Here is a 26,429-nt window from a genome sequence, read left to right on the forward strand (position 1 = left end):
CTTTTTAGTTAACAATTTTTATCAAAATTAATTTCAAAATAAATTATAACAAGATAGTTACTATATAATTTTTAAAAATTTTTTACATTATATCTCTTAACAAAAGATCTAAATATATTTGTTCTAAAATTTTTTTTCTAATTAATAAAAATAAATCTATAAACATTAATACAACCAAATTTATTCACTTTTTTTTTTTTTGATACTATACACATTTATTATTAATTCAAATATAATAATGCATTTTCTTAAAACTATGAAAAAATAGTGATTATAGTTTGTAACTACATATAAAATAGAGAAAACTTTAGTTCCCTAACATAAATGAATATATTTATTTGTAATTATTCAAGTTGTACTATTATACATTCATTTGAAAGTGAAAACATATATTTTTTATAGAAATCCATTTACATACACAAACATTTATATTTGTCTAAATATATTTAATTAAGCGAAAATAAAATTTTAAAATAAAAAACGAAAAGTATTAAAACAGTGAAATTCATAAGGAAACATATATGTTTATATTTTACCGTTTCTTAACATACAGACCAAGTATACTCACGTACATTTATAAAACTTTATATAATAGTTATCTTATTCAGAAATATATTACTCATAATATTAAATATATTACTTCATATTAATAATTGCCTCACATAAAAATTCGTATTCTTATTTTTTCATTTTACTCAGTCATTAACTTAATCTTTTTATATTTTTCATTATTTCTCAAGATCTTGGGAATAGCTATTATAATAATAGCACCTAATATAATGATAAGAACAAAAAAAAATAATACAAAAGCTTCTTCTTTCTTTACTATATACTCGAAAGGTTTTCTATATACTCCCAAAAGCTTTTCATAAAATCTAATTTTTTTTCAAGTCCACTGTATGAAGGTAGTGCTTTTAATATGGGTAATCCTATTCCCAACAAGAAAAAAATAAAAAATATGGAAACTCCAAATCCGTAATTTCTAAATTTTATTTTTCTTAAAGTTATATTCCTAATTCTATTGTTTTTTTCAAGAAAAGTGTTATAATCTTTTTTTTTGATCCATTTTTTTTCAAAATGGAAATGTTTTCCATCAAACATTCCATTATTATAATCTACGACTTCTGTATAATATGTAGCCTTATTTAATAGACTACTATTAGACTGTTTATTTTTTCCTTTATTTCTTTTTATATTAATAGATATATTTTCTTTATCCGACTTCCCATTGTCTGGCATACCCACTTTTAACTGTGTAATATTTGAATATTTTCCTTCCTTATATTTTGCTAGTAATCTATAAGTTATTGTATCTAATGTCTTATTAAAATTGTTCTCATTAGCCAAATATTTATTAAAAATATACTAAGAAAAAAAAATGAATACTGATTATATAATAGATTATATAATTTAGTAGTAAAAAACTGTATTAAATAAAATACATCACGAAATGCATAAATAACATATATATCCTTAAATAAAATAACGTACGAAATCATTGTTAAAATTGAATATCCATATTAAAACGAAAAACATAGTAGTTTTGATAAATAAGATTAACTTAATTTTTTGTTCCATCATATATTTCTCTAATACTGTATTATACTAAATAAGAAAAAAATTTTAAAATAATATAATATTCCTCATATGATAAAATTAAATATTTATTTTTAATATTCAATTTTATTATTTCTTCGTAAATACCTTCAAAAATTATATAACTATAACGTGTTTCACATAAATTACAAAAATAAATAACTTTTAAAATATAATATATATAATCTTTATAGTAATTAAATTTAAAAAAAAAAAAATACCTATCATTGAAATGAATAATTTGAATTCATTTATAATAATTCAAAATATAAAATTTAACTTTTTAATATAGTGTACAAGTTATATAATTTTTTTATTAATTCTTTTTAGAAAAAACTAAAAAGAAAACATATAGTTCCCTATTAAATTTAATTATTAAGAATATATAAAATATAGAATATAGAGAATATATATTTAGTACATTGCTCTACATATTAAAACAGGAATTACTAATTCTATGGATGTAATATCGTAATATTTATAATAAAATAAACATATTTTCAAAAAATTATATATTTTTAATAAAATATTAATTATTGGTAACAATATATTAATACTAATAATAAATAAATATAACTATATGTTGTACAATTTTTGTGTAATATTTTTTATAAAGTGTATTCTAGTCATTACACAAATATATGTATTCTTTTATGTTTCATAATATATTTTTAAAATCAAATCTATAACATATAACATAATATATAAAAAAGTTTATTCTATATATAATAAATACCTCTTAAATATTTACTTATGTAAAGAATTCTTTAGTCTTAGAAAAATTCATGGTTTCTAAGTATTTTCTTGTTCTTTTTTTTATTAATTCTGTACATATTTGTGTAAATTACTTATATATTAAAATAACTGAAGTATTATATTCAAATAGTTTACGTGCTTTATAATATATTTTAATATTCCACTTTTTAAATAACTATATCATGAAATGTGTTCTTATATATATATTCTTAATAATATTCGAATATCTTTTGCAAACAACTGTATATTCTATCTTATTTTTTTTATAATGCTCTTTTAAATATATTGTTTATACTAATATATTTTACATCATTATATTTATATCAAATGATATATTGATATTAAGTAATTTACTTTTCTTCATTTCATATCTTTGTCTAAGATATAATAAAAATATTTTTATATTTTCAATTAAAATTTTGTTTAGAATATTTGAATAATAGATAATTTTCTTACATATTAATAATAAAGGTATTACTCTTTTTTGATTATATCTTTATAAATTAAACATACAAATGTTCTTGTGATAATAAATATTTTAAATAATATTTCATATAATTAAATTTTATGATTTTATTTATGTTCATTTTACATTATTATTATATTGAGATATATATTTTTATATATTTTCCTCTATTTTCTAATTAATCTATACAGCATGCTGCGTTATCAAAGTTTATATAAGTTAACATTCATATATACAAGTTAATGGGATAAATACAACTCTTAATTTTGTTATTATAATTAATACTTAATCATTGCAAAATATCTCATTATATAAATGCTTATTTTATTTATACAATATATATAATAGAATTTTTATAATAGTATTCTTCATATATAACTTGATACATTATATATTATAGTAATGAAAGTTATTATATCATGATTCATATAAATTTATTTTATATTTTAATTCATTTACATTCATATAATACTTTGCACTAGAATATGCTTATGTTGTAGTATATAACTTACCATACAAAAAAATATATATTTTTTTTACTTTAATGAATAATATATAGATATATATAAATTCAACAAATTTTATTCACTTCATTTCCTCAAATTAAAGAAAGACACATATGTGTTTGATTTAAAACTCATAATAAATTATTTTAGATATATTAACAATTAAACGTTTAATCAAGAACAATATGAAAAATATAAATCTGAAAATTTTGAATTGAATATAAATTATCATACATCAATAAAATTATGTGAATTGTACTATAATATATTTCCTTTAATGTATAAACATATATTTTCCATGGAAATTTAATTAAATTGAAAATTGTAAATATGAAACTATAATATTTAGTTAGCCTTATACAATACAGTGAAATACTTAATTAAAAACTTTAAAATATTCAAATATAAATAGAATTACTGTTATAATAATTTTTTACTATAATGCATAAAAAAAGAACTGATTTAATTAGGCACATTTATAAAATTTAAGCACTTATACATACTACTAATAAATATATAATTAAATATATTACCGAAGTTGTTTTACATTAAAGAATTCATTACAGAAAAAAACATAATACATACCATATATTTTACCTTTTCTTAAACTTAATTTTTTGATATTTCTTAACTTTCTTGTGGTAATAAAAAAGGCCTAATATAAGTATGACACCTAATATAAGCAAAGGTATAACATATATTAGATAGTTAAAAAAACTATCTACATAAACGTATCCTGCTATTTTCTCCTGTTTCCCCTTATTTATCTTTATCAATGCATTAGGTACTTTATCCATTGTCCTGAACAACCAACTTACAGGTGAATTCTTCAACAACACACTTAAATTATGGTACCATTTATCTGGACCACACAAATTCAATACCTTAAACAGTACCCCCCTAAGCCCACAACCACAAATAAATCTAATATGTATAATATCAGTAATACGGTGATTAATAATAAAGGTAAAACAAATCTCAATCGGTATTTTTTACATATTGTTTTTACGTAAATCTTATTACTAATTGTCCTGTTGTTTTTAAGAAAATCCATATAATCAAGTTCTTTGAATATTTTTTTTTCCATACGAGAATATTTCTTTGTTTCAAATATACATTTCCTATTCCTCATATTTTGTTTATTTCCTCCTGCATTCATAAATGATTTTCTATTTAAATGTTTCATTTTTTTTTTGGGTTCTTTCTCATTATAATATACATCTTTATTTTCGCTTACAGCATAATTTGGTACTTCTTCATTTAATCTTACAAAAACTGAACATTTATCCTCTTTAGATATTGCTAGTAATCGATAATTTTTATCTAATTTTCTATTATTTTTATAGTTTCCTTCTGAAGTTTTATAATAGTCACTCTAAAAAAATATGTAAATATTTATTATTTAAAAGAATAAGTAATTTAATGACAAAAAAATATATTAATAAAAATAAGGCAAGAATAAAATAGATAATGCACGTATCCTTAATTATTATTATCATACGAGATCAATGTTAAAAAGACATATCCAACTTAAAAGGATAAACGCAGAAATTATTGTAAATAAGAGTAACGTATTTTTTTGATCCATAATATATATATTTAATTTTATAATATATGCACTTAAAAATTTATATCGACATAATATACTTCTAATTTTAAAGGACTCTATATATTTTTTCTGTTTTTAATTTTTGATTATGTTTTTATTGTAATTTTATAAAATTATAATAAAATGAATATAACGATAACATGTTTTATAAAATAGACAGAAAAACAACTTTAAAAATTTATTATAATATTTTTATTTTATTATTATGTATAAAAAACTAAATTAATTAAGATAATATAATTTGCTTTCATTAAATTATATTAAATATATATTATTTTATTAATTGTTATAGTAAATGAATAAATATTGTTATTAGTTTTTTACAAAATAATATATATTTTAATATCTGAATTATGGAAATTATATAAAGTATGGAATATAGAGAAGATAGATATAATTCATAGTTCCATAAATTAATAAACTACTTATTTAACGATGTTTTACTTTTAATAATAATAATTTCATAAACAATATATAATTCAATATATAATTCAGAAATTGGATATTTTTGTTAAATATACTAATTGTTATAGCAATATAATAATAAATCAGAATTCCAATAATTAGTAGAACATTTAGTTTCTTGTTAATTTTAGAATATACTTGATTTACTATTTGAACGGATTCATTCCTTTATATTAAATAAAATATTTATAAGTATTTTAATTCATAGAACACTAAATAATCTATGAAGATATTACATTTAAAGATAAATAGAAATGATTATTTATGCTTAAATAAGAATACTTGAAAATTATAATTTTTAATTAAGATCATTTTAGGCCAGTATTACTAAAGGTAATTTTTTGGAATTCATGAACAAAAAATATAAACATATTTAATTATATATATATATATATTTAGAAAAAAAATATATATAGTTAAAAAAAAAAAAAATTAAAAATAATATTAAACTTTTTATTACGAGTTGCTTAATTTTTTTATGAATATCATTCCAATATTTAATTTCAATTCCTCTATGTCGAACTATAATTTTGAAAAATTCATGATATACTTAAGAAAATACATAGTATAAGTAATACATTCCAAAACAGATATGCCTTGTAGTTAATAAAACAAATATTAATATTTATGTTGGGGTTCAATTTGAATTTACAATATATTATTTAAATAAAAAAATTAGTATTTAATCATTTTAAAGGCTCTTAAATATAGCATTTCCAAAAATCATGTTATTTATCTTATCATAATTAATATTTCTATGCAAAATATATCCTAATACTCTAACTAAAATATATAAGAAGTTAGAGTGTTAATAAAACCACTATAACTTTTGTGTTATGTTGTTTTTATATATGACATATGTTTCCTTTAATTAGTGTTAAATTATTATATATATGGTGATAAAAAATATGAAAAAAAACTCTAGTTAATATAGATTATTTGCACATTTTCACGTATTTTATGCACCATTACTGCTCTGGTATGTACATATATATAATAAAAATAAAAAGTATCATAACTATATAAATTATTATCCATGGGTGTGTGTTTTCTTGAACAAAATATATTTAACCTTAAAATTTATGTATATTTTATTTAATTGTCAATTAAATTTCATTAAAAATATATTATTAAGTTTTAGTAATTATTTATTTATTAATTTAGAATGAAATTAGTATTTATACGGTATATATTATTATAGGATTAACATTAGTGTTAAACTGTGTACAATTAATAGAACCTAAAACAAAAAAATATATGTATTTATTTTATCAATTGAAAAACAACATAAAAAATTTAAATTATGACTAATATATAATATATTCTAATAATAAGATTTTCAGATAAATACTTAGAATAGAAAAAAAAGAAAAGGGATATTATAATTGTTAAAAATATAAATTACCTCATTATCTTTGGTAATGTTTTATTTATTGTAACTTTGTTTATTAAATTAAGTGAACAAAATTGCTATAATAAAAATTAAGATCAAACATATATGGATCCAATTTTTATACATAAAGTGAATACTTTTGTTCTGAATATTAATCTATAATATTTATGTACTACTATGAAACAGAAAAAAATAAAATACAGCTATATTAAGTCACAATAATAAATTGACTCAATATAATACATAATAATATAAAAATAAACATGAAAACATTCGACTGTTATAAACATTTATCCCCTATTTTGTTTACAGTTATACATATATATATATTCGCATATAGTTTTATTTCAATATTTAATTTTATATGTATATATCATGTAATTAATTTGAACATATATTCTTACTTAGAATTAAGTACACACCTTTTAGTTACACAAAGCACTTTTTTTAAAAAACAAATATTCATTTTAAATAGGCTTTAAATGAATTTCCTTATATATCAGTTGTATAAATTATGATTTTTACAAATATTTAAGTAACTATCAAATATACTAAATAACTAACAATAATGAAAACATTTGTGTAAATTCCTTGGAAATTTCTATGAATAATATAGTTGAAAATCCAGGTATCATAAATATTTCTCGTAAAGCATATATTAAAGAGGTATTCGTATTTCTGAATTCATTAAACTTATTTTCTCTGTAGAATTGATATATTTCCTGTATTATATATATAAGAATAAATCCTATATATTGTACATTTTCAAACAAGTTATCTACCATCGAAAAAGTTTTATATATGACATATTTTCATTTCTTGACTAATTTTTTGGCGGAAACCACCATAATTATTGTTATCTATCGATTCGCCTTTCCTAATTTACTTTCATTCATTATTATAAACTTAACTGTCTTAATCAGTATATATATATTTCCAAATAAAATATAATTAATCCTGCATTATTTCTTTTCTTCTCATGTAGTAATATATCGGTTCTTGAATATAATATTCAATATACACTCTTCTATTTATCAAACGATTTATAAAAGCTACACAACGAATAAATGAAAATATTTTTATTATTTATAACCTAATAATTTTACCTACGGATAAGGGAAAATTTTAATATAAGTATATATAACATAAAGCATTAAAAAATAAAAAGTAAACTTTTTGTTTTTATCATTATACTATATTAAAAAAATAATATATCCAAATAAAAAGAATAAATATAGGAGATTTAGCTAAAATTAAATATTTACTTTTTCCGTTTAAGTGGTATCCTTTTATGTTTTATTATCTTTTATTCTGTAAACAAAACTCTGTATAATATGAAGATATTCTTAAGAAAATAAAATTATTGAGGTACTCATTTTATTTTATTATATTTTATGAAAAGATACTAAAATTCATAAATAAAATACAAATATCTGGTACAAAAAATAAAAATAATTTAAAAAGATTTATTGTAAATAATTCTTAAAAGTTATTTAAAAAAGAAGGTAACATCAAAATAATTTTTGGCAATACTAGTTATTTTAATAAATGCACAACATATATATTATAATAATCTATTAGACCAATTCTAAATTTTAGTTATCAATGTTTTTCAAAAAATAATGAGATAAATTAACTTTTTCTTTATTCATATGGATTTTATTTGATAATTAGATTAAAAAAAATACATATGGGGTGAGAACAGGTAGATAAGTACATATTAGGAATATAGTTATTAATTTTTTTGTCAAATTCCTAAAAATAAACTTAGTCATTTCTAGACGTAATACGTTTATGTACTATTTTATACTTCAAAAATATAAGATATAGCATAAAATATAATAGTATACACAGTTTAAAAAAAAAAATTTTTTTATAGCATAAATTATAATTTAACTTGTGTCATATACTTCCAACATATAGAATGTTTTACATAAATTACTAAAGAAATTCTATTCTAAGCTTTAATTGACATACAGAATGTTTTATCTCTAAATATATACTATCCAATTTAACGCATTTACGCATTTATATCATATCATTAAATATGAAAAACTATAATTTCTTATATTTTAGAATAATGCGTTATATTAATTATGACTAAAAAGAAATTTACTAAATTTAAGAATTCATTTATATTTTTCTTTTATTCTTTTTTATTTTTTTTAAATATAAAATTATAAATTCTATAAAAATTATAATATTAAAAAAAACATTGAAGTAAATGTAATAAATAAACATTTTAACTAATTAAACAATTAAAAAAAAAATTACAAGAAAAATAATATCATTAGAAAATACGAAAAAATTATGTACAATAAAATATAGGAAAATAATTAATGTATTATTTTTCTTTTTAATATATATATAGAGGAGATAGCTGTGTACATATTTTTCTGATTTATAAATTAATAATACCAAAATCATGTATTAAAATACAACTATTACATAACTTAAAAAAATTAAATATATTATGAATATATTAATATAATCATATATATTTAAATTACATATTTTCTACTGAATTTATCGAATGGACTTAATTATAAAAATGTAATATATTAAATATATTACCTTAGATGAAAAATTATAAATCTATGCTAATTTTTGTATGCAAATTACTTCTCTAAAAAATAATTAATTAAAAAAAAATATATACATTATTTATATTTTTAATGTTCTATATAATGCATACTACCCTTGGCTGTATTACATAAATAAGATAGTTATATTTTTACACCATTTTTCATGTGCACATATATATATGTATATATATAAACATATTTAAATATATTCTTGTTTTGGTACCCTTAAATAACACTTTCATTTGGATATTCATAACTCTTCCAAAAATTATAAATTTTTTCTTATATAAAAAAGAAAAATGGAGCATCTTAATTAACATTTCTATCTGTTTTGAATATCATATAATGATAATTACATAAATTTATAAACTTCATTTTTGTAGTTATTTCCTAAATATTCATGTAACTAATACAGTAGATAATTTTTAAGACTATTGTTTTTTCCTAAAATCTTTTATGCATGTTTAAACTATTAAAAATATTCACGTCAATTTAAATTAAATAGTTATTCATATTTATCAAAATGAAAAAACATTCAATATATAATTGTCATTTCTTTTGATATATATTAATTCCTAAGTGAACTTATACGACATGGAGGATAATTATTAAATATATGTTTTTATTTCCTATATGTATATCTATTAATTCATGCATATTTATATTAATATCTTTATATTTTTTAAATTATTGTAGATCAAATGTCATTTTTGATAATCATTTGTCTTATATATAATGTTTGCTATAATGGATTAGTTTTCTTTTAATTTAACGTGCTCTTAATATTATAATAATGAGACATACGACATTTTTTATTTTAATATTTTATTTAAAAATTAATTTATTCGTGTTATATATATTTTCAGTGAAATTATTATTTTCACATAATTTCATTAGGCATTATTTTTGCAATAACACACATGATATAACTATTAAATCTTATCAATAATACTAATACACTTTGATTTTTATTAAAGTAAGTCCGCCCAAACATACATGTATTAAAATAATCAATAAATTAGAACCTTTATGAGTTTCATTCATATGTGTTTTATATTACTCTATAATTTTACAAGCATTTATTTTTTCTAATTAATTCATTTTTTTCAAAACATATTTAATAATTTCTTACTACGAATTAGTTTCCATACATACATTTAATGTAATTCTTACAAAAAAAAAAAACATTAATGTATAGTTTTTTCCTTTTTCTCTGTTCCATATGAATTCATTCATTACATTCAAATTTGAATACGTATTTTTCTTGTGCATATTTTTTATTATTACATGTATTTACTTTTTTACATTCTTGTTTATCTATGGTGAAAATTATGAACATATACATCAGCATATAATTACAGTTCTTGTGCATGCACACTTATTTACATATATGAAATCTTTTCTATCATACTACAAAGAACTAATAACCTTCGAGTTTTTGCTTATAACTTTATTCCTTATGCTTTTGCACTTTTTATATTTTTACTTTTTGTTTTTTCCATGCTTATGCTGAATGCATTAATTATTCTCCTTATAAAGATCTTTAATAGAAATAATTAAATGAACTTTCACACTTTTGACGTAATATAAAATAGGCTACAGCAAAGCAATTTTTCTTTCGAAATTGTTAATTTGAATAGATCACTGTTCAGGTGACCTATCTATTTTTTTTTCCCCTTTTTCTTATTAACAACCGCACCAGAAGTAATTGTTTCAACGAACTTCATACATTCTTGTTTTTCTCCGATGTTATCTGAATTTTATCATCCGTATCATCCTCTCTTATATACATGAACTTACTATAAATTGTTCACATTTATAAATGATGATCATAAGACGGCAAGGTCAGTAAGGTCATGTAAATAAATATCTAATACACAAATGTTTGTATACATATATATATGTACAGATGATTTCCTTTTTATGACTTTTCAATAAAAACAATCTAAAATATACAAGGCAAGATAGTTTAAAAAACATATGTATATTCTTGCATATAGTATGCATAGATAACTAATTGTGAATAATGCCATCCTATCAACATGCATAGATATGACCTCAGTTGTGTCCTCAAATTGTTTCAATTACTAACATAAAATTTAATTCCTAGTATAAATGTCTTATTCTATTTATTTTTCTTTAAACAGGTCAAATGGTCATTCGTGTCTTCATAAATGTATTCTTCCTATGGGCTCCTTTATTCGTGTGACACATGCACGGAACAACATAAAAAAAAATTTACATATATATGTAAGAATCTCAGACAAAATATTGAATTACTGTAATGGTTTCACAAGAACAAATAGATATATCTAGATGTAAAAAATACATCTCATTTTTTTTAATAGTTATAATATATTTATGCATTATACTTTTATGCTGGAAAACATTTTTGCATCAACCCTCTTAATAATATAGATAAATGATTCAATGTATTGTTTCAAGTTTAAAATGAAATATTCGTTCTTTGAAATATAGGAAAGTATATATATTAAAATATGTACATGAATATCTTATATTATGTAAGTATACGTATGTACACGTATACACGCTCCTTTATTCATTTACATGCATACATGTACATATACACAAATGTATGCACACGTATATGTACACGCTATATAAGCATGATTGACAAATATATATTTTTGAAACAATTTTTGTCAACTTTTATATCCCAAATTCCCAAGAAACTACATAATTAAAGGCTTATTTTATTGAATTTTTCCTCTTTTATAAATGCTATGGAAAGAAAAAATAAATTACAAAAATCATATAAAAAGATAAACCAAAATTTTTTTTGTCTCTTTTGAATAAAATATTCACATGTATATCATCGTCTTCAGAAAAACTCTGTAATATATGTCTGAACAATTAAAAGAATAAGTAAAGAAAAAGTTTTCTTAAAATTCAAAGTTATACATATACTATTTGTATCAATATTAATCACGTTTTATGTTATTATACTTTTTTTTATATTCTTAGAGTTTTGTACAAACTTATCAGATAATGTATTTCTTCTCCTCCATTCTCTCCTTTTTCAACATAACTTTCTTTCTGGATAAATAAGACATCTTGATAGTAGTGAAGGTATCCTAAAAAAAGAAAGCGTACTTCTCATGAATATAATACTCATATCTTTTACATATACATAATGTTCATTCACTTAGTTCTCTTATATTATATTTACTAAGGTACGCTCACGTACACTCCATTAATACTTATAGATACAATGAAAAATGATACCCTAAGTACAGAAAATAAAAAAAATTCCATTTTTAATTGCGCATATCATAACAATTATTATATAAGTTCAACATTATTCACACATTTCGGTGACATTTATACAACTGTAAAATTCAAATTTAGCCCTACAGTATTTTTAAAAATTCATGCATGAATACCATTAACGTTTAATAATTTCTTATTTTTTGATTTTAATTTTTCAAAAATTAATTACAAAAAAAAGAAAAGCAGAATAAAATGATGTAAAAGGGAGAAATAAAAATATGAAATAAGAGGTAAATATGAATATGTGTACGAAAGAACTTTTAAGGAATATATGCACACATGCAAATACTTAAAATACATTAAAAAGTGAGGAGAAGAAAAAAAATATATTTTAAAGAACAATAATAACATATAAAAATTAAAAACATAATATGCGAAGATTCAAAAAAAAGCATTTTCTTTAATTTTTTGGGTGAATAATTTAACTTTTTTAAGGTATTAAAGTTATACCTGTCAAAAATATATAATTATCTTTTCCTTTGGTGGCTTCTAGTAAAAAAGAAATTTGTTGTCATGTAATTAACATTATGTATTTTATAAATATACAAATAAACGGCGAGCTAATAGCACCATGGAATAAGAATAATTACTTAAAAACAAGATTTTCAGTTGTATAAAAATTCTTTTATCATATTTGTTTTTCCGTTTATGCAGTTTTTATATAAATAATTTTTATTCCTTATACAAAAGAATATTTCTGTAATATTTTTCTTTATGTTATCCTGTAAGAGTGTTCTTCAATTTTGTTGTATTTTGTAATTCTATATAATACTTGAATTTGAATTATTAATATTTTAAATATTTCCATACAAATAAAAAAAATTAGAACAATGTAATTTTAGTATAATTTTTTTCAAAAACAAGAAATAATTAATTATCTATAAATTCTAAATAACAAAAATTTATTAAAATATTATGACATTTTGAATAAAGCGACAATTAATACATAACAATATAAAGGTAATGATATGAAGTAACTATCAGTATTCTTCGAATATTAAAATGAACATTTACTTATTTTAGTTTTTTTACATGTATATACGTATAATACTATGATATAATAAAATTAATTATTTTTCTATTTTTATATCTCATTTCTTTTCTATTTCTTAGTAATTTAACTATATAAAAATTACTCTACACAAAAAAAAAAAAGTACACATAACAATTCCAAAACTCACGGATGCGATAAAATTAATACATTTATAAGTATCCTCAATTTACTTAAAAATTTTAGTCAAGAAAATCTTATAGCATGTTTTTTTTTTTATGCATCAAAAATAAAAAATTAGGAAACGTTACAAATCTTTATGAAATATTATACGTAAACAACAAAGATATATATATTTTTTTAAACTTTTTAATGCTTACTGGTATGTATTTCATGTATATAATTTTTTTTTACATATGTACTATAACATTTTCTCATAAAAATACTACCATTACGACAAACTCAAAGTATTTTTAATACTTGATTAATTATATTAATATATAATAGGAGCAACTTATTATAACTGTATGCATATTTAGGTGAGTACTCAATATAAAATATTTAATTATAAACAATATTTTGTAAAAGTTAGAACTTCATATTATCATTATGAAATACTCCTATTTTGTTGTTAGCAGATTGTAAAAATATATATATTTTATTGCATATTCCAAATTTTTACAGTAAACTAAAAGAAACCATAAATTTTTTTCATCTTATACACACACTAAAAATAATATAATTATGTATTCTCAAAAAAATTTAAATACCTCATTTTTAAAAGAACTACCATGATATAAACCGAAAAATTATTAATATAATTTTTCCTTGAATTATCTACATTCAGAAGAATGAACTCATTTTTAAATTCATATATTTTACATACTCCAAGATACATAAATGTATAATTTTCTACTATACAGAAAAAAAATAAAACAAATTACTAAAAAAATATATAAAAGAATTTATAAATAATGGTATTGTATTAATACATAATGCTATAGAAAGTACGTAATATATGATGTTCGCTGCACTACTATATTCCGAGTTAGAAGCAAAAATAAAATTATAAAGCCTTATAATTTATTATTGAACTCATAAAAAATTCCAAAAATAATGAAATGGAATATTTAAAAAATACTTTAAAAAAATTATTCATACATAAAACTATAGAAATATGGAATTCTTAATAACACGAAATTATAATTAAAATATATAGTAGTTACTTTTCTACTGTATAGATTGCAAGAAAATATTAAATACCTTATTCAAAAATTAAGTAAAAAAGATGGAATTTTAATTCATATAAAATCGAAAAATATAAAAAATTTAATTCTAAAATATTTAAAATATGAATTTAGTTCTCCATGAAGTAAAATTACTAATATTTTCACATAATTAAAAAAAATATTTTGTAGATATAAAAATTATTTAATAACTGCAAACTATGATGTTAAATTTTCAATAAACACCTTTTCGCTAAAAAGAAAAGTTTTGTCTTATGTAAATAAAAAACATTTGCCTAGTTTTTATTTATTCACAATATACTATCTCATAAGTTATGTAATTTTTTTTGATAAATAATGAAAAACTACGATATTTAAAATTAGTACCAACTAGTAAAATAAAAAGATATATGTTATAAAAAGTAACATAAATTTTATAAATAATATTTAAAAAGAAAAAAATATATCAATAGATATTTATTAATATCTAATTGAATTTAATTCATTAGATTAATAAGAGAACAACATGAAAAAATAAGAACTACATGCTCTATATTTAATTATAAATTTTCAACATAATTTATATATAAATATTTTACTAGACTCCAGTTAGTACAACAGTTAGGAACCAAATTAATAGGACAAATGGTTTTAAAAATTCATTTAAACTTAGTGATTGATAATCTTAAATTTAGTATGATATTATATTTAATCTATAATTAAAAATATATTATTTAATTATATATCTATATTTTTACATTTCCTCGGCATAAAATAAGCTAAAAGTCTGTTAAACATATTTTTTCAATATATTAGTTTTATAATATGTTTTACATGGACACATTTTATGCAAAAAATATTAAGTTCTTTCCTAAGAAAAAAAAAAATATATATACATGTATCAAATAACGAAATACATATACTTTTTTTCATTAAATACAAAACAACACACATTCATTATTAATTTAAAAATAAAAATTTTCTTAATAACTTTATCAAATAATAATTTTAGGCGCAACGAGATACAAAAAAAAATCATAATTGTTTAGTATACTTCTAAATTATACAACTTCTATATAATTATGTAAATTGTGCTATTATATATTCTTATTAAGCACAACCAATATATTTCATAGATATATATTTAAACTCATAAATATATGTGCTACACCATAATATTTAAGCTATAATAATATTTGAAAATAAAAATTCTAAAACATTAAAACATTAAAATCGACAAAAAAGGAAGAACATATATTTTTGTTGCTGTGTATCAAAGAGACTAGATATACATGTAGCATTATAATACTTTAGAAAATATATATATGCATATTAAGTATATCAATAAAGTGTTTAATTTATTACTTCATATTAAAATTTTTAGTGAAAGAAAAACATTCATTTTTATTCATTTTACTCCGTCATTAACTTAATTCTATTATATTTTTCATTGTTTCTTAAAATCTTATTAATGACTATTATAACTATTACGGATAATATAATAATAATTACACTGAATAATCCTATATAAATATAGAAATTTTTTTCATTTCCCAGGCTATTTAGAGCACTATGCAAGCCTTTTAATAATGAGTCTTTTCCATCCATTTATCTACAGTTTTTCATAAATGGTAATCCTGGTAATACGGATAATCCTATTCCCAAAAAGAAAAAAGTAAAAATAGAGCAACTCCAAATTTGTATTTTCTAAGTTTTATTTTTCTTAAGGATATATCACAAATTCTTCTTTTTTTTTCAAGAAAATGTTCATAATCTTTATTTTTAATCCATTTTCTTTCAAAATGGAAATGCTTCCCATCAAATATTCCATTATTGTAATCTGTAACTTGAGTATAATAATGAGCCATATTCAATAAATTTCTATTAGATTCTTTTTTTTCCGTCCATTTTTCATTATTACATATATTTTTTTTTTCGTATTTTACATTATGTGGTACATCCTTTTTTAAATATACAATTTTTGAATCTTTGAGCTTTTCATATTCTCCTAGTAATCTATAAGTTCTTGCATCTAATTTATTACTATGGTAATAATTGTCTTCCAAAAATTTACTAAAATATCTCTAAATGAACAAGGTAGATATTTATTATTTAAATATATAAATAAACTATTATTACAAAATATTATTAATAAATATAAAATAAAAGTTAAGAATAATACAAAAATATTTAAATAACGTTATCATACCACATCAATGTTAAAATGATATATCCAAGTTAAAAGAATAAACGCACCAATATTAGTAAATATAATATCTTCATATTTATTTTTAAAATATACATGTTAAATATTCCAATATATTAAGTAAAAAAAAAATTAATAATAATATTATATTCCTCTAGTGATATGAAAATCTATATTTATTAAAAAATTATTTTTATTATTTCTTCGTAAACATATAGTAAATATACATGAATATAATATGCTTTTCCACATATTCAACGTAAAATAACTTTAAAAATAGATTATGAGATTTTTAATTTAATTCTAATACAATAAAAAAAACTTTCATTAAAATAAAAAAATTTGAATTGATTCATAAATATATGCAATATATAATTTATTCATATAATGTAGTGAACTAATTAAACGATTCTTTTATTAATAATTTTTAGAATATATAGAAAAATAAATATGCGATTTCTTATTTTATGTAAATATTAAGTTTATCTATTATACAGAATGTAGAGAATATATAAAATATATTTCTCGACATAATAGGATAACAATTATCAATTCTAAAAATGGTATCCTATTAATAATTCAAATTTTGTAAACACTTTTTTTAAAAACTAATTATGTATAATTATAATAAAATTAATTATAAAAGAAAAAAATAACATATGAAATGTTAATTATAACACTTCCATTAATTAGTACTCAAGCACATAAAATTGTTTAGTGTTTCTATTTTTTTTAAAAAATCAAATTTATAAGATCTACATAATCTACAGAGTACTGTCAATTCTCAAAGAAAATTCAAACTAATTTTTTTTTTTTTGTAGAATAAATTTTAAAAGTTACACTTTTTAATTTATTCATTTATTTTCTAAATGAAAATTTTGAATATTCATATATCTAAAACTTTAATTTCTTTTTAATTAATTATATACTCATAGAAGATATACTAATATATTAAAAAAAAAAAAAGAAAAATATATGTTAAGGGAAAAACCTCTACAGAAATATCATATGCACTAGCATTAATTTAAGTTTTTTCCAGAAGAAATTTAAAAATAAGGTTAATATATATTGCGTATAATATGTACATAACAAATAAGAAGGAATAATAATACAATTTATTAAAATGTATTTTTTAGTATTTTTTTGCTGCAATTTTTAACGGACAAGTTATTTTTCATTTATTCCGTTACAAATATATAAGATTACGAACGCATTTCAAAGTTACAAAATAGTAAATCGACCTGAATATATAAATAAATAATATTATTTTAAAAATGTATTTAACAACAAAATTTTATAATATAGTAATATTTATTACCTTATTCATTGAAACACTAAGAGTGATAAATACTAAAAAATATTTGGTATAAAAATTTATTTAATCGTCTGAAATATAACATAATGTTATTGTTCTTAGAAAATAAGATTTTCTCAATATCACAATTAAAAAATTAGAAAAAGGATATTACAAAAGTTGTCACTAAAATTTCATAGATTTACACAATATATGCATTTATCGTGACTTTTATGAAGATTATTATTAATCTACCTTGAACTGTTACTATGAATTAATCGCTCAACACTTATTCCCATATCAGATGTTACTAAATAAAGTGTAAAACCGTCCATATATAAATTCTAAAATTATAAAAAGTACATTTTCTATTTTAATTTTGTTAAACAATTACTTATTAATAACTTTTTCTATTTTAGAAATATTCATGATTTCTAAAGGTTTTTCGAGCAGTTATTTTTAAAATAATATATAATTTTCTAGATTATTTATGTTTTTGCTAAATTAAATAATAATGAAAAAATAGATTAATTACTTTATAAAACATTTATTCTTCTGTATTTTTAATATATATATATCTATGTGAACTGTTCTATTATATATATATATATTGGTATAAACATTTTATTATTATTTCATTCATTTGTTGATTCAATATTATTTTTTTCAAGATTATCTTATAAATCTATTATTTATACCAACATATATTATACTTTCAGTTTATGAAATTTTCAAATATATAAGTATTTAAAGTAATTAAATTTTTTTTTTTTTTACTATCGTATAAAATATAGTTAACATATTTTTGAATTTACAATGGGAATATTACTATGCCTTTTTATTTTTTAATGCTTGCAAATTCTTCAATATACATAATATAATATTATTACACTTATTTAAAACTTTTACAAAAAATGTAGATATTTTTTTTAATAGACTTAATTAAAACTCATGTTATCAAAAAGAAGAATATAATATACTCATGAATTATTTATAGAAAAATAATTTTTTTTTTAATTTCATTTAATTTAAAAAAGAAACTTCATTAATATAAATTAATTAGCAATTTTACATATGAAGTGCATATAATTTTATACATCTTTAAAATGATGTTAATTATTTACATAATATATAAATAAACATAAAGCATTTGAAAATATATTAAAAATTAGAATTTCGAATTATTGTATGAATGTAAAAAAATTATATATTTATGCATTACTTCTAATCATATTTTATCTTTTTAGGTATATATAAATGTCTTATAAATTTTACTATACTAATAAAAATAAATGTATTTACGCATATTATTTATTAATATATCATTACTTTCAATTCATTAATTTAAACTTTAAATATTGTAAAAAATATAAGGTATATGTTCTATATTTATAAATTTTTAGTATAATATATATTCAATTCATTTATGTCATATAGAATTTATATTAGAATTCACCACAACAATAAATTAATAAATCATAGTACCTCTCAATATAATTGTGAATATTTAAAATTGTGAAGATGTTGAACTATTATATGTATCCTAAATTTAATAAAAATATTTTATTATTTATTTTTGTATTTTATTTTTTTTATCATTCAAAAAAAAAATAAAAATTCTGTAAAAAGTGATTTACAATTAAATTGTTCTATAACGTATTCTCATAAAACTTATTTTATGTATTATATATATACATCAATAAAACAAAATACATTTGCTTCATATCATTGAAAACAAAACAAGACACATATTTTTAAATTTAAATATTATCAAACGTTTTTCATAATAAGTCAACAATTATTTATTTTAGAATATAAACAGATAAAAAAATATAAAAAAGTATTATTTATGGATAAAATATAAATTAACACAAAAAATAAATAAAATTATACAAATTTCCTATTATATATTAATAATAACGAACAAATACTTAATCTTAGAAGGAATATACTGAAATATAAAATTATATACATTAAATCAAAATAGTCAACTAAGCTGAGACAATAACTTAAACTAGAAATTAAAAAATATTAAAACATTCTAAGAGACAGAAAAAATAAAAATACCTTTTTTTACTGGTATCTATCAATTAAACCAGTTATATATACATACATCTATAAACTTTAATCAATTATGAGTGTATGTATTATCAATACTATTCTAAATACTGCTTATACTAAATCATATTAATGATCTCATTATAGAAAAAATATATTGATTATTACAAATTTTACCTTTTCATGAATTTAATTTTTTCATATTTTTTAACTTTTTTATGATAATAAATAAGTCCTGATATAAGAATTATACTTAATATGAAGATAGGCACAAAATATATAAGAAATCCCAAAAAACCGGATACACAATAGTTTCTCATCTTACCTGAGGTATTTGACAAAACTTTTGTGAACGGATTTAAAGATGGTTTCGTCAAAAAGGCATATAAGTATGCAAAGGCGGAAGAAATATCTCCTTTATTTTCAAACACATCTGATAATTTTTTAATATCTGTAATATGAGAAAAAAATGGATTACTTTCAAGACTTTGAACAGATACGGAAGGTGAAAGAAGAATTATTAATTTAAACAAACCACGCGAAAGCCCACATCCACAAAAATTATCTAATATGAATGATACTGCTAATACCAAAAACAGCAATAAAGGTAAAGCTATTCGTAATCCGCATTTTTTAAGCAATATTTTTTTGTAAATCTTATCACTAATTGTCCTGTTGCTTTTAAGAAAATCTACGTAATCAAGTTCCTTGAATATTTTCTTTTCTAAATGGGAATATTTTTTTGTTTCAAATATACAAGATTTATTTTTCAGACTTTTTTTATTGCGTCTTGCATTTGTTGATAAACTTCCATTTATGTGTTTCTTTTTTCCTACTTCACCTTCTTCATTACTAGATATATCTTCTTTATAGTTCACGCCATTTGGAGAATCTTCTTTTAAACAGAAAAAACTTAAATCTCTATCCTGCTTATATTTTGCCAATAAACGATAATTTGTTGTATACATTTTTCTACGATGACTATAGCATTCATTCAATGATTTGTTATGCATACTCTAAAAAAAAAAAAAAAAAATCATTATGTATTCAAATAAATAATACCATACTAAAAACAAGTACTAACAAAAATAAAACTCAAAAAATACAAATAATACATAAAAATTTATGTAAAATTATTATAACCAAATAAACGTCAAATTGATATATCCAACTTAAAATAATAAATGTAACAATTTTAATAAATAACAGTGGCTTAATTTTTTGCTTCATTATAGAGAACGTTAAAATTAAAATATACTAAACTAGGATTCAGTTAAAAATATAATATTCTTTGAATGATAAAGAACACTGTTATTTTTTAATTAACGTGATTTCTTTTATTTTTTCGTAAAATCATAATAAAAAGTTTTTAAGTACAATTAATTTTACAACAGATAAAAAAAAAAAATAATTTCAGAAACAAACTATAAAATTTTTCTATTAAAATAGTTTTTGAAAAAATGCTATTAATTAAAAGAATACAAATTTAGTTAATTAATAGATATTCAAAGTACATAAATTATTCCTTTATTATACTGAAACAATTAAATAATTTTCTTATCAATACTCATCAGAAAAAAAAATATATATTTTTAATTAATATTTATATATATTGAGTATATAGAGAATATAGAATGTAGAGAATATAGATAATTCTTTCCTCTACATATCAGGAGAAATGTCACTTATTTAAATGATATTTTCCTATTAATAATACTAACATATTGAATAATATATTTTACAAACTGTTTATCTCTAAAAAAAATATTAATTATTATGCCACCATAATAATAGTAAGAAGAAAACAAAAAATTAATATTTTGTACAAATTGTTTTTATTATTATATGTAGTATTGTAATTATATACTCCATAAATATACACATCTTTTTATGATCTATAATATATTTTAAATGTCAAATATGACAAATCACGTAACCAAATAAAAAACAGTAAATTTCAAAGGTAAATAAAGACCATACTTTTATGTTTGTAATATTATTTTTTGATGGGTATGGAATTTAAATAGTTATATTTTATATTATTTTTTATAAATGAAAAGTTTGTAAATTGTTATGTTTATTTATATATATCTTGTTTTAGCTAATATAAATATTCAAAAGATATATAATAAATAAAAATAGAGTAATAGTTATATAATTTATAATGACTTAAGTACAATGCTAATAGAAAAAAGTTCTTGTTTAATTATATCAAATGCATACATAAACATAATTTTTTGTTATCATATATATTATCGCAGCTATTTAAGTAAATCATATAAAATAGAATTAACTCGCGTAATTATATAGGATAAAATGTAAAATGATAAATTTTTATAGAAGTCCTGATTTAAATATAAAGCTTCATGTATTCTGAAGTTGATAATGTTCTATTAATAATTAATTTTAAAAGGAAAATTATATTATTATTTAATTATAATTTCATACCTTAACTATAAAAAAATCTAGAAATTTATTTATAGGTTTTTACATCAAATAAATTATTAAACATATAATTTTCAAAATAATTTTTTATGAGGATGTTCTGTTATGTTTGCATTTAAATAAAAATTAAATGTTAACACAAAAAGTGAAATAGATTATATTTTGTTAAATAAAAAAATTTCAGACATATTAAAATTAAATGTAATATCTCATACATTTATTAATAAGAAAAAAATGAAAACTTACAAACTTTAAAAAATAAAAAAGAAGAGCAATTGTTATAAATATAAATTACTTCATTAACCGAGTGAAATTATATAATTTTCAATATTACATAATAGCTTAAAAGTCCCACCTATATTATATTATATTACAAATCCAAATGAAACAATTACATAAATAATTTTTGCATATAAAAGACTTATTTTTATTCTAATTATGCGGAAATTTAAATTGCACATTTTATTAAATTAAAAAAGATATATTATATATATGTGTTCAGGATAATTTATTGTAATACAAATGAAATATAGAAACATTTGGACTGCTAATATTATTTAATATATGTCTTTTTACTTTTATGTACAAACATATACTTGTAAAATATATAGATTCTATAAGAAATAATTTATAAGTATGCAACAATTAATTTTCGTTAACTTATTTTGATTAAGCATATAGGAAAACATCATTACATACATGAAAAAAATATTTCTGAAAAAAATCTGTCATTTTTTACCAGACTTAAATTTTAACTCATCCTACTTCAGTGGCTTATTTAAGAATTTTAACAGCACATAAAACATTAAAATGTTTAAAAGGTGACTAACAGCAGTACAGTTGAGACTCCTCTTGATAATTAAATAATTATGTCATTAATGCTCGTTCTAATATATATTAAACATTTTCCAATTAAATAAGAAATAAAAAACTAATGAAAATTTTATAAACAAAAAGTATTCCATGGAGTACATTATAAAGTATTACTCATTCATTCTTAAGGTTTTAAACGTTCTTTCTTAATATAACAGGTGTAATTTCTGCTTTTATGCATAGGAATAAATATTCCTTATAGTTATTTAAAAGAAATATATCTAGCACTACATATGACTTGAATATAACAGATATTCACTTCATGAATAATTTTTTAGATGCATTCATCTAATTGCCGTTATCTTTACACTAATTCTTTCCATCATCTTTTAATTCAACATTAACTCTTCATTGTATGGATCACCATATACATCAACATATAACATCTTTATTTCTATTTTATTTCTTCTCTTCTCTTTTTCTGAAAATAATATAACAAGTTTTGAGTCAAAAATTCCATGCCCACAATTATAATTGTCTAAAGGCATATAAAAAGTGTATTACAATGAAAAGTAATTTTCTTTATTATTTATAATGTGATAAATTTGCTTACGAACAATGAAAACTGTCTTATAAATAAACTTATGTTTATATAACATGCAGCATCAAAAACATAAAGTAAATTTCATGCTAACGTACTATACTGCACATATTAAGTATGGACATATACAATTAAAAAGGATAAATATAAGCGATTTTGCTAATATAAAATATTTATTTTTTCCATTAAAATTGGATTTATTTAACTTTATAATTCATCTATTTATGTAAAAATCCTACAGCATATTGACAAGTTAGTGACATAGTTTTATAGTAATTTCTGTAGCTATTTTATTTTATTTTTTAAAAAAAAATTAAATTGCATAAATAAAATGCAAGGTACAAAAAACCTCAGATTCTTTTAAAAATATTTTTATAAATACTTCCAGTAAATTTATTTATATAAAAGCTATGTGAAAATGATATTCAGGAAAACTAATTATATTAATGAATTCTTAAAAAGCATATATATATTCATAGCCTAACAAAACAGTTCTAAATTTTTGTTATTTATACTTTTCAGAAAAGAAATAAAATGACTTTTCTCGTACACAGAAATTTTATTTTATAATTAGAAAAAAAAATTAGTTGTGTTCAGCATAAGCATTTTAGCATATGTCAGGAATATACTTGTTACATTTTAGATGAACATCCTAATAATAAGCTTATATGTCCGTATCTTTTATACCTTTTAAACATTATTTTACAATCAAAGAACGCAAATTATTGTATTGTATATAATAGTATTCATAGGATGGAAAGAAATAATTAAAAGAAAATTTTATATTTATAGCACAAATTATAATCTAATATTTGCACATACATATAACATGCAGAATATTTGTACTAGAATAATTTTAAAATTGTATTCTAAAATTTAATTCAAATAAATAATTCTAATATTTTAAAGAGTTCTATCCAATTTAACGCTTTTACACAATTGTATGTTATTATTATAAATAGAATACTATAATTTCTATATAATTAAAAAAAAATTATTTTATTCATTATGACTAAAATAAAATTTATTATATTTAAGAATTAATATCTATTTTTTCATTTTTTATTTTTTTTTTAAAAAAATATTAATTTATAATATATAGAGCAATGGTAATATTAAAAAAACATAATAACCATGCAAGATTATATGTAATATGAATACATATTTATTAATTATGATTATAAAAAAAAAAATTATAATAAAAAAACTATTTTAAATAAATTAATTTACATCAAAAAATAGGATAATTAAGAAATTTAAAAGATAGTATATAATATGTAATATAACATATAATAACATTTAAAAAAAACGATTATGAATTATTTTCGTTTTTGTTACTTTCATAGAGGAAATAATAATACATATTATTTTTATTGGTATATAAATAAATATTTCTTAATATATCATATTAAATTTTAGCTGTTATTTAAACTACTCAAATAAAATAAATTAGATTTTTAAAGAAATGTACTTATTAAATCAACAATATTTGTATTCCATACGGTGTGTTTAATATAGTAAACATAGATAATTATAAAATGTAATATCATAAATATATTATCTTAATTTTATAATAATAAATTGATATTAACTTGGGTAACTAATGCACTTTTCTAAAAAATAATTAATTATAAATAAATATAAAATATTTTAAAATTTTGCATATTCTACATAATATATATTACCCTGTAGAATTACAGAAAAATAAGATAATTATTATTTTATTTTATGTTTTCTTATATATGTACATTACATATATTTATATATTCAGATATAAACATAATTAATAATACTTTTAGTTTAAAACGTTTACATGGTTCTTTCATTTATATAAACTTTTTCAAAGTTTACAAACTTGTTTTTATATAAATAAGGATAACACCACAATTTGGCAATAAATACTACCTATTATAAAATTTATTTAATTATAAAATTTACATTAGCATATGAGCTTTTTTTAATAATTACTTTTTAAGCTTTTATGTAACTAATCCAATCGATAATTCTTAGTAGCTTTAGTTTTTTTTTTAAATATTTTATACATATTATATTAATTGAATATATTCATGTCAATTTAAATTACATAAAAATGAACATTCAGAAAACTAAAAGAATTATCAATAACGAA

General features: G+C 18.9%; 3 protein-coding genes and 1 pseudogene across 3 annotated transcripts, besides 1 other annotated feature; all 4 read right to left on the minus strand.

Annotated features, from left to right (window-relative positions):
- Positions 1 to 825: 825 nt before the first annotated feature.
- PmUG01_14010700 (fam-m protein) lies at positions 826 to 1,581 on the minus strand (the record flags this gene model as incomplete). Its single annotated transcript, XM_029007656.1, has 2 exons — positions 826 to 1,365; positions 1,492 to 1,581. 2 exons carry the CDS (start codon positions 1,579 to 1,581, stop codon positions 826 to 828), a joined length of 630 nt encoding a protein of 209 aa, XP_028864023.1.
- A 2,336-nt stretch (positions 1,582 to 3,917) lies between these two features.
- Positions 3,918 to 4,912, minus strand: PmUG01_14010800 (annotated as a pseudogene).
- Positions 3,918 to 4,912: a sequence feature (fam-l protein, pseudogene).
- An 11,627-nt stretch (positions 4,913 to 16,539) lies between these two features.
- PmUG01_14010900 (fam-m protein) lies at positions 16,540 to 17,098 on the minus strand (the record flags this gene model as incomplete). Its single annotated transcript, XM_029007657.1, has 2 exons — positions 16,540 to 16,968; positions 17,084 to 17,098. 2 exons carry the CDS (start codon positions 17,096 to 17,098, stop codon positions 16,540 to 16,542), a joined length of 444 nt encoding a protein of 147 aa, XP_028864024.1.
- Positions 17,099 to 20,615: 3,517 nt separating this feature from the next.
- Positions 20,616 to 21,672, minus strand: PmUG01_14011000 (fam-l protein; the record flags this gene model as incomplete). Its single annotated transcript, XM_029007658.1, has 2 exons — positions 20,616 to 21,458; positions 21,586 to 21,672. The coding sequence occupies 2 exons, from the start codon at positions 21,670 to 21,672 to the stop codon at positions 20,616 to 20,618; spliced, it is 930 nt and encodes a 309-aa protein (XP_028864025.1).
- Between the last annotated feature and the right edge of the window lie 4,757 nt (positions 21,673 to 26,429).

This window comes from Plasmodium malariae (genome assembly GCF_900090045.1).
Source record: "Plasmodium malariae genome assembly, chromosome: 14".
NCBI lineage: Eukaryota > Apicomplexa > Aconoidasida > Haemosporida > Plasmodiidae > Plasmodium > Plasmodium malariae.